Genomic DNA, 10,227 nt, shown 5'->3' on the forward strand with positions numbered 1-10,227 from the left:
TTTCTTCTTGCGTAGTCATTCATTAGAGATGAAGATGATAGGGGCCACACGCAGCTGATGACTGATGAGCGCCACTCGTCTATTTTGCCGCACTGTGTATTTGGGTGTTGGCGGCGTCTGCCCGCCGACATAATGACAACACACACACACACGCACACACACACACTCACACACACACGGTCAGCTGAGCTGAGTCCTCTGCAGCACTGCATGCAATACATACAACTGACCACTGAACGGCGCTCTTCAATATATATAGAGCTTATTTATTTTTCCAATTTTAATTTTTATATATTTCTAGTATTGATTGTAACAGCTGTTTGTTCTGTTATTTTGTAATTTGTAATGTTTATATTTTGTAAATAAAAAATAAAAATAAAAACACATGCATTTTAAAAGCATCCGCCAAGTGTCCTGTAGTTATTTATTTGTTTGTTTGGTTGGTTGTTTGTTTGCAGTTTTTGTTTTATAAATCTTTGTGTTGTAACCACAGCTTGACTAACAGGCAAGTTATACTAAGGAGGTAAGGTGAATTACCTTTACAATTTCTTTCTTAGTTTATTGATTTATTTTGATATTTTTATTGTTAATTCTTAAATCTTTACTATAGCCTACATTATATTATTGTGTATGTTATACATACTGTATTTTGAAAACACAAGACGTAATATTGATTTTGATAGACGTTTCAGCAAAAAAGACTATCAGGGGTCCCCGACCGACCTGCAGCGTTGAGAGCCACTAGGTTAGATGACATCATATGTATGTCTGGAACCTTGTGGATGTGAACTGAGTTGGTGTCAGGTATCATTATGCACAGTTATGGTAATTGAGGGATTTGAGACATAGCAGTTCTATGGGCATGCTGTCAATAATCATAGAGGTATTACCTGGGAGGAGCAGAGGAAAGTGTCTTATTTTTGTTGACTAAATGTTCCTCTCAGGTGCTATGTCATAATTGTTGGCGCAGGGATTAGGAAAAGTATAGTGGAAACATGCACTTGTAGTGAATCTATATAAGAAAATGTACAGTGGCATGGCTGCATCACAGTACAGAGTCACTCAGGACAACATGGGAACCAATCTACTTCACAGCCAGGCGGGTAAGTTAACTGTTTAGTCTAGTTTAGTTTAGTTTATTAGCACATTGTAATATAAAATAGAAACAATACATATCAAAAGAAAACAAGTTTTTGTGCAAGTAAAGAAAGAAGCCAGCAGGCTTATTTGGAATCCTTTCCTTAATGGAAGAGGTCATCAAATAGCATACATTAAAAGTTCAATAAGAACAATACAAAAGAATACAAGTTTACAAGGGGACCAGCTGTGCAATAAAGAAAAAAAAAAAAAAAAAACTGCACAAAAGAAGAAAAAGACAGTATCAAAAATTACACATCAGAACTAAATCATATGAACTATACAGTGAGGTAGTGAGGAATGTTTCTTAAATTTGGCAAGGATAACTGTAACTACACATTTACATTTAAACTACAGTTAGATTAGTTAATTAGAGTCTGCATGGGAAATGTGATGTGTGATTTCTTTCCTTTTTTTTCTTTGCAGAATTCAATTTGCATTTCTGATCAAAGGATGTACATCTATCAGTTATTTTTCATGAATTAATGCATCTTATTATGCTAGAGACGTTTTGCGAAATTAACAAAACAAGCCTAGACTGTAGCTATAGCTATCAATAATAATAATATTCCCTCAGATTTTTCACTAGGCTTTACTGAGATTTAATTTGTAAGGAATGCAATTCTGCAACACATTGCTTACTGTGTGGGCTATAACTAATTTAATATTCAATAACCAACCCACAACCCCAAACCCTTCCTCTCCCACCAACATATGTACCATATGTAATTTCAGTAATCGCTTCACATAATGTTTTTTTTTTTAAAGAATTGAACTACATGGAACTCAACCCATGCACCCAGATGCAATCTGACATTGAAGCGACCTACCTGATGCATTGAGTTTTGCCATGCCATGTTTTCTATTAAAGTTTACAGCTGGGATATACAGTATATTGCATACTTATTCCACACTTTAGCATTTACTCCAAACTATAGCTTAATTAACATTCACTGTTAAATATTGAAAGAAATCTTTTTCTTGCCATCGTTCTGCAGTAATGTTTGTGTCACAAATTTGATGTTGTTATTGTATATTATTATTATTATTATTATAACATGTAAGAGAACAACTGTTAATTCTATGTTGATGGAAAATGAGGACACTATAGGTGCTGCAAGTACCATTTCATTGATACGTTTGAACCGTCAGAAGCCAGCAATAACATCACAACAAATAGCATCCTTTTGTCTTCAATTTTCCTTTTCAGAAATTCTGTTTTTATCACATTAAGCAAATAGTAGTCTTACACATTTCATGCAGAATAAGTTCAAACATTGTTTTCTCCACTGTCAGTGATAAACCTACGCTGTTAAATCCTGAGTGTTAATTTGACCAAATGGACCCTTTTGAGGGCCCAAATGTTAAATGAACACTGAGGATTTGACAGTGTCCTCATGTGCCTCAGTGGTGAAAAGTAAGTACATTTACTCAAGTACTGTACTTAAGTACACATTTGAGGTACATTTACTTTACTGGAGTATTTCCAATTTTCAGTACTTTTAGTTCTACTCCACTACATCTCAGAGGCAAATATTGTACTTTTACTCCACTACAATTATTTGAAAACTTTATTTACTAGTTACTTTGTATGAGATGAGATGAGATATACTTTATTAATCCCAGAAGGGGAATTGAGGCGTTACAGCAGCACAATGTGACAAATAAATAAATAATCTACCAGACAAACAGAAACACATCGGACACAGATGGACATAATCACACAAGACCAGGGCCGACACAGGACCATATGCATTGAGGGAGTGAGTTCTTATGCATTATACAGTCTGATTGATGGCAGTTGGCATGAAAGAGAGTCTGTACTGCTGCGTATGCATGTTCGGGGGGAGAGTGAGCCTCTGGTTGAAGGTGCTCACCCTATCCTACAGCTCGCCCATGAGTGGATGGGAGGGGTTAACCAGGATGGAGTTAAGTTTGTCCCTAATCCTCCTGTCTACGACTGCAGCCCTTCCATTCGGAGGCCAACCACAGAGCTGGCCGTCTTTATGGTTTTGTTGAGCTTGTTCAGCTCCCCGGCCTTGATGCCCCCTCCCCAGCATACCACTGCATAGAACAGAATGCTGGCTAGCTACAACAGACTGGTAAAACATTATCAATAGCCTACTACACACATTGTAGATTTTTGTCTCCGCCAGAGGTGGAGAGTATGTTTTCGTCTCCGTCCTTCGGTGTGTCCGCCAAGCTAACATTGGTCAAGCTTCACGTGACACGTGACAATATGTTGAAAGGGTGTGCTTTGATTGGCTAGCGAGACGCATGACGAAATAGAAATCTATAAATAGGTGTGTCACTTCAAAAAATCATTTACATTTTTTGAAGTGAGCTTCCATCAGCCAAGCTAACATTGGTCAAGTGACACGTGACAATATGTAATATAAATAGGCAAGACAGGATTAATCAGGAACAGTACTGGCGGAGACCTGTGCTCCGAGGAGCACATTTTCTAGTTATTATTTGTTTTCTTCTTTAAATTTAGAGTAGACAATTCTTTTTTTTTACCCCTTTTGTCCCCAATTTAGTCATTTGGGGGAAGATTCCTCCCCACACTCATTTCTGTGTTGTCACTGCTGTTGTATCCTACTGACTCACCTGCCAGTGAGGAGCCCCCACTAGGAGGACGTAGAGCCCTCATCCTACTCCTCCCGCCCTACACTCCCCACTGTCAGGTGCCGCCCCAGCCCGTAGGAGTACGTGCAATGACCAATATCACCCTCCCCGCCCGGTCTCCCTCCCCAAACACGGGCCAATTGTGTTCGCATAGACGCTCGACAAAGCCGGATGCACCACGGTGGATTTGAACCCACAACCTCTGTGCTGGTGGGCAGTGACTTTACCACTGTGCCACCCGATTATTATTAAAAAACATACACAAACCACTTCAGCTGTATATACATTTCGGCCATCTGAGAATAGCCGCTCTACAAGCTCACAATGCGTCGTATTGTGAGCGTGTAGATCTGCTATTTTCAAAAGATTTTTGTACATTAATACATTTGAAAACTTGTGAAATGGGGACATTCTGCATGAGAACTTTCTACTTTGGGTACTTTAAGTACATTTTCATACCAATACTTTTGTACTTTTGTATTTATACATTGCAATATCGATACTTTTACTTACTGTAAGTAAAAACATTAATAGCACTTTTTCCACCACTGTGCTTCCAGTCCAGTGGACCAGAGGTATGGTGCGAGCAGCGCTCCTCTGCGCTCTGCTGTGGGGACCGCTGCACGCCACAGAGACCGAGGAGGAAGAAGAGGCGGCGGCCGCAGGACGTGGAGGAGGAGTGCTGTCAGACTGGGACCTGTGGAAGATCTCCAATGGGGTCAACTACGATGATCAGGTTAGATTTATACCTTCTCCTGCATCTAGGGGTTTGTATCCAACACCACGATGCATCCGGCTTGGCCGGGCGTCTATAGGAACACAGTTGTATGCTGCAGAGACATTTAGATACTGTCAAAGGTCATGTCTCACCTAGACACAGGATCTGACACAAATGTTGACCTGGTGGTCAAGATTGTACAGGAAACCAGGTTCAAATCCGGGGTAGAAGAGGAAAGTTACATACTGTAGTGCAGCTTTAATTAACTCAATAAATACTATTATTAGGCCTAACCTTTTTTTAAATACATGATATACTGTTGTTTTGTTTTGTTTAATGTTTATCAATTATATCAAATCAAATCAAATCAAATGTATTTATATAGCACATTTATGACTATGATATTGTTACGGCAGCAGTTGCATTATCATTTGGCACTTTGTAATGTTATCATTATTATGCCACTTTTACATTGATGACCAAGCAGGCTGTCTGATGTGTTGGTTCACACAGCGCAGCGACATGCACAGGAGAGTCGTCTGGCAGCAGAACAAGCGGGAGATCGAACAGAACAATGCAGGCTTTTACACTGGAACAAAGATGTTCTCCATGGCCATGAATAAATACGGAGACTTGGTAAGAATGATTTGCAACTGTTTGAGTTAATAATCTGAATCTAAATCTAAATAATTCTAAATCAGTGGTTCTCAAACCTTTTAATTTCAAAGACACCCATAACTCTGAGAGTGTACTAATGGAAGCATTTGATTCCATCTGTACACTATCAGAGTTACAGCCTTCTAAGGGTCCACTCTGGACCCCACTTTGAGAACCACTGATCTAAATAATTGTCTGTCTTTTACGGTCTAAAGTTGCTTAAACTGTGGTTTGTTTATGTGTGTAAATGTTCAAGTTATTCTGCCAAATAATGTGAGTAGGGAGGGTTTCTAGCAGCTAAATGAGTTGGCTGAAATAAATTAAACAAGTAGTTTTGATCAATAAACGCTGGGCACAATGCAGGTTTCTCCAATTCTAAACTGTACAGCCAATACCGTACGGATATAAATGTCTGACATCCTCTCTTTCTTTTCTCAATATTCAGACAAGACAAGAGTACCAGGTTTTACAAGGAGCTGCAATAGATGCTAAATTTGTAAAGAGAGGGAAAAATGTGTCAGCGCGCAAACTGCGCTACAACGCTGAGAGGACCGGCATGGGAGGCATGACTGTGGACTACAGGGCTATGGGCTACGTCACTGAGGTCAAAGACCAGGTAAGGACCTTCAACCACTTAAACCATCTACACTCCTTTTTCCATCTACACCACATCTCTCGCGATGTGTTGTGAGCTTGTAGATTGGCTATTGTCGGCAAATGTTACCCCCCAGAATAGGGATGCTAGTGGTCAAGTGGTTAGGGGAAGGGAAGGGAAGGGAAGGGTATAAGGGGGTAGTACCAAACTCACTCAGTTTCACTCAGGTCATCCATATTTTGAAATATTAGTATTAGTATTTTAGAACAAAGTAGCATCAATAACAGCATGGCTTACCTGTGGATCTCTGATCTCTCATGTTGATGAATTCATAATGATGACGTCAGTCTTGGCCCAATATGGAGGAGAGGATGGACGGACAGACAGACGGACACAAACACTCTTTTAGACAGCTCTCCCCCTAAGGCGCCCTGCCATGAAAAACAGTGAACATTCCTGTTGTAGTCATCCCGATTCCTCAAGCATGCATTGAATGAATTACTTAACTAATTTATTTATTGACTGATTGATTGTTTGATTGGTTGTCTTTTCTCAAAGGGCTATTGTGGCTCGTGCTGGGCCTTCAGCACTACTGGAGCCATCGAGGCCCAGATGTACAAGATGACGGGAGAGCTGGTTTCTTTGAGCGAGCAGAACCTGGTGGACTGTTCCAGATCATACGGTACCTACGGCTGCAGTGGCGCCTGGATGGCCAATGCTTACGACTACGTGATCAGTAACGGCCTGCAGTCCACGCTCAGCTACCCCTACACCTCTCTGGTAAGAAAAAATACAATTTTTGGGGTATGTTCTCACAAGAATAGGCATTTTGGGGTTCGAGTGGTTAAAGGTATACTCTGTATTTGTCTCTACAGGACACCCAGCCATGTTTCTATGACAACAGGATGTCAGTGGCTCACATCTCAGACTACAGGTTCATCCCCAAGGGAGACGAGCAGGCGCTGGCCGACGCCGTGGCCACCATCGGTCCAATCACAGTGGCTGTAGACGCAGATCATTCCAGCTTCCTGTTCTACAGCTCAGGTTTATTTTCCCACCCACACACCCACACACCCACACACACACACACACACACACACACACACACACACACACACACACACACACACACAAACAAATACACACACGTTGTCTTCACTTGTACAGTTTCGGTCGCAAGACCTTCAAGAGACAAAAATTGTTTGATGAAGGTCTAATAACCAAAATGTTGCACCTACAATACTAGGAGCTGATGGCTGAGTGGTTAAAGTGTGTACAGCATGTTCTGGGTTCCCTGAGCCCAGTGGTGGATCTGCTGCACGTGACTCCTTGACTCTCTCCCCGAATAGTCTCTCTTCACTGTACTATCGAAAAAAGGCAGTAAAGCCCCAAAACATATCTTTAAAAAAAAAGTGATGTGCGGAAAAATGATTTGCGGCATTTTGTTCAAAACGGGCCACTCCAAACTTTAAATGTCAATCTTAGCCAATCAGGATGGAATATGACAAATTAAACAGATCCGTCTTGATCACATGACTATAGAGATCATGTGTACCAATTTGCGTGAAATTTGTATAATATAAAAAATGTGTTTTACATAAGTCAGTCTCTTGGTGGCGCTATAAAAGGCAGATGTGAAAAATTCAGGGCAAAGGTTTTTCCTTGGCCTCTAGGGAGTGCACATACGTTTTACGCAGATCGGTGCAGTTATAGGTAAAAACGCAAATCGGCCTGTTATAGCGCCACCATGAGGCTGATTTAAAAAATGGAAAAGTGGCATTTCCTCCTCTGCCTAGTGGGAATGTGAGTGCAAAATGTTCATGATTTCAGGCATTTTGTTCAAAATGGAGCACTCCTGCAAATTTTCTGAGCCAATTTTAGCCAATCGGGATGGAATATGAAAAATCTGAAAGACCTGTTTAATTTAATGACTATAGAGATACTGTGTACAAATTTGCATGATGTTTGAACAAAATCTGTAGGAGTACTGTCAAAAATGTGTTTAGCAAAAATCAGCCTCCTGGTGGCGCTATAACAGGCCCATGTGAAACATTTTGGGCAGAGGTTCAGCTCTGGCATTGAGGGAGTGTGTGTGAACAGTTTCTCTGCGATCAAGCCAACGGTGCCGGAGAGTAGCTGTTCACAGACAGAACCACACACACACACACACACACACGGACAGGGTGCAAAACACAGTCTCGGCCATGCTTTTCGGGCTGGCGGAAACAATGAGTTTTTAACATACTGTACCATTCTTTAACAGGAATATATGAGGAACCCACCTGTAACCCCAACAATTTAAGTCATGCAGTCCTGCTGGTTGGCTACGGCTCTGAGGGAGGCCAGGACTACTGGCTCATTAAGAACAGGTACAGTACGAGTCAGGACAACCACGCTACTTGAAGTAGGATACTTTATGGTTGCACAGAATTTATTTTCTTGCAACAAAGTATGAGTTAGCTCCTAGAGAACATAACAACATTTTAAATTATGGAAGTGCGTGTATGTTTTTTTTTTAAATTGTTACCATTTTCCCATGCATGTGTTTTTTCCCCCTCCATAGTTGGGGTTCTGGCTGGGGTGAGGCCGGCTACATGAGAATGATCCGGGATGGAAGCAACCACTGTGGCATCGCAAGCTACGCTTTATACCCCATTCTGTGAGCCTGACCACATTCATTACAATCAAGTTGTGCTTCGGCCAGTCGTGATTTTTTTAACCACTTTTAGCCCTATTTAAAAACATCTGAAATAGCTGATCTACAAGCTCACAATGCATCGCATTGCAATTTGTTGTGAGCTTGCAGATCAGCGTTTCTCACTATTTTGTTTAAAGCGGCATTATGTAACTTTTTTAATTAAAACAATTACAATTGGGGTGGTTGTATTGTATCTCTCTGCTCTTCTATTGAGACATTTAGATTGTGTCAAAGGTCATGTCTCACCTAGACAGGATCTGACATGAATTGTGATCTGAAGGTCAAGATTAAATTTATCCCCTGAGCAAGCAGGCAGGCTCTATTAGCACAATGGTGTAGAAATGTCAGAACTTGCACAGGAAACCGGGGTAGAAGAGGAAAGTTACATAGTGCAGCTTTAATGTATGAAATGTTTTATATAATGACATGTCTAAATAGGGGAGCAAGGTTGAAAGTGGTTAACAGGTCACCAGAAAGGACATCCCTCATACTATGTTTTCTCTCTTTTTAGTTTTTATCAACTTTTGTAAAGAATGTTGAAAAATTGTTCACAATTGAACAATTTTGTTCTGCAGGAACAAAGTCCACAACCCGGGATTTGAAGAATAACAACTATGTTATGCCATTCTTTGCTATAAGAAAATGCCCCAAAACGTTTTAACCGCAAAGCACTTTCAGAGATTTGTTTCTTTTCACTGTATACAGAAATTATCAAATTAATCCACCTTTGATTTATGAGTAAATGCCAACCATGGCGTTCAGTGTTTCCCTTCTGTTCATTTAAACTTTTAACAAATTCATCATTGTCAATGAAAGATAATTTATTATCATTTCATTTCATGATACAGTATCTAAAATATTTCAAGGCTGTGAAAGATAATGTCTCGTTTTATTACAGTAATAATTCTGGATTGTATTATTATATATTATTAGATTATTGTCATAGATAATGTAGGCTATGATTTTTTTTTAATTGTTTAACCAAATCAGTGACAATGCGAATGCCAGGACTTCCCAAAATCGGTATGTGGCTATTTATGAACGCATATGGCATGGGTAAAACCTTAACATTTTACATATTTTTTTTATATTAAAGCAAAGTATCCCTATACAGCTGGATAATTATGGAAATATGGAATGTTTGTATATGGAGTGGATGAAATGTTAATATTTGGAAAGTTTCTTTCAAAGAGGGAAGAAGGTATAGGATTATTTCAAGATTTCAGGTGTAATATGCAATATAATTTATTTTGTACCTAAAAACACTAAAGAACTGTATTTCTTTACTCTTGAAGAAAATGTTCTACAGCATTTTACACAAGACACCGTCCATATTTGATTATTAATATTATTTTATAATGACTATCTGTAAGTAATAGCCACTTTATCACAATGAGAATCTTCTTAATGCATTTAAAACATTAGCACAGGCTGGGGAATAAATGTATTTTTTCCCGGGTCTTGTCAACTGGAGATACTCTGAAGTGGGACAGGGCTGTGTGTAAGTCAATGCAATTACATATTAAAGTTGTTTTGTCTGGGAGACATTATTGCAGATACATTCCATTAAAAAGATACTGCTTAAACTGTAATTGATTCTTTACACTTCTTTATGCGACCATTTACTTCATATACTTCATATATATATGTCATATGTTGCTGAGGGTTCATGCCATTTACTCTGATCTTGCACTTTGTAAGTCACTCTGGATTAGAGAGTCTGCCTTTCCAGACTCTGAAGTGGGAAATAAAACTAATAAAGTTATTGTTTTAGGCCTACATGTGTGTGTCACG

General features: G+C 39.6%; 1 protein-coding gene across 1 annotated transcript; it reads left to right on the top strand.

Annotated features, from left to right (window-relative positions):
- The first annotated feature begins 971 nt into the window (after positions 1-971).
- On the top strand, positions 972-10,212 carry cts12 (cathepsin 12). The gene is made up of 8 exons (XM_084067363.1): positions 972-1,103; positions 4,326-4,501; positions 4,997-5,119; positions 5,586-5,756; positions 6,294-6,515; positions 6,611-6,779; positions 7,999-8,104; positions 8,299-10,212. The coding sequence occupies exons 1-8, from the start codon at positions 1,025-1,027 to the stop codon at positions 8,396-8,398; spliced, it is 1,146 nt and encodes a 381-aa protein (XP_083923489.1). The 5' UTR covers positions 972-1,024; the 3' UTR covers positions 8,399-10,212.
- Positions 10,213-10,227: the final 15 nt, after the last annotated feature.

This window comes from Gymnoscopelus microlampas (assembly GCF_963454915.1).
Source record: "Gymnoscopelus microlampas genome assembly, chromosome: 9".
Lineage (NCBI taxonomy): Eukaryota > Metazoa > Chordata > Actinopteri > Myctophiformes > Myctophidae > Gymnoscopelus > Gymnoscopelus microlampas.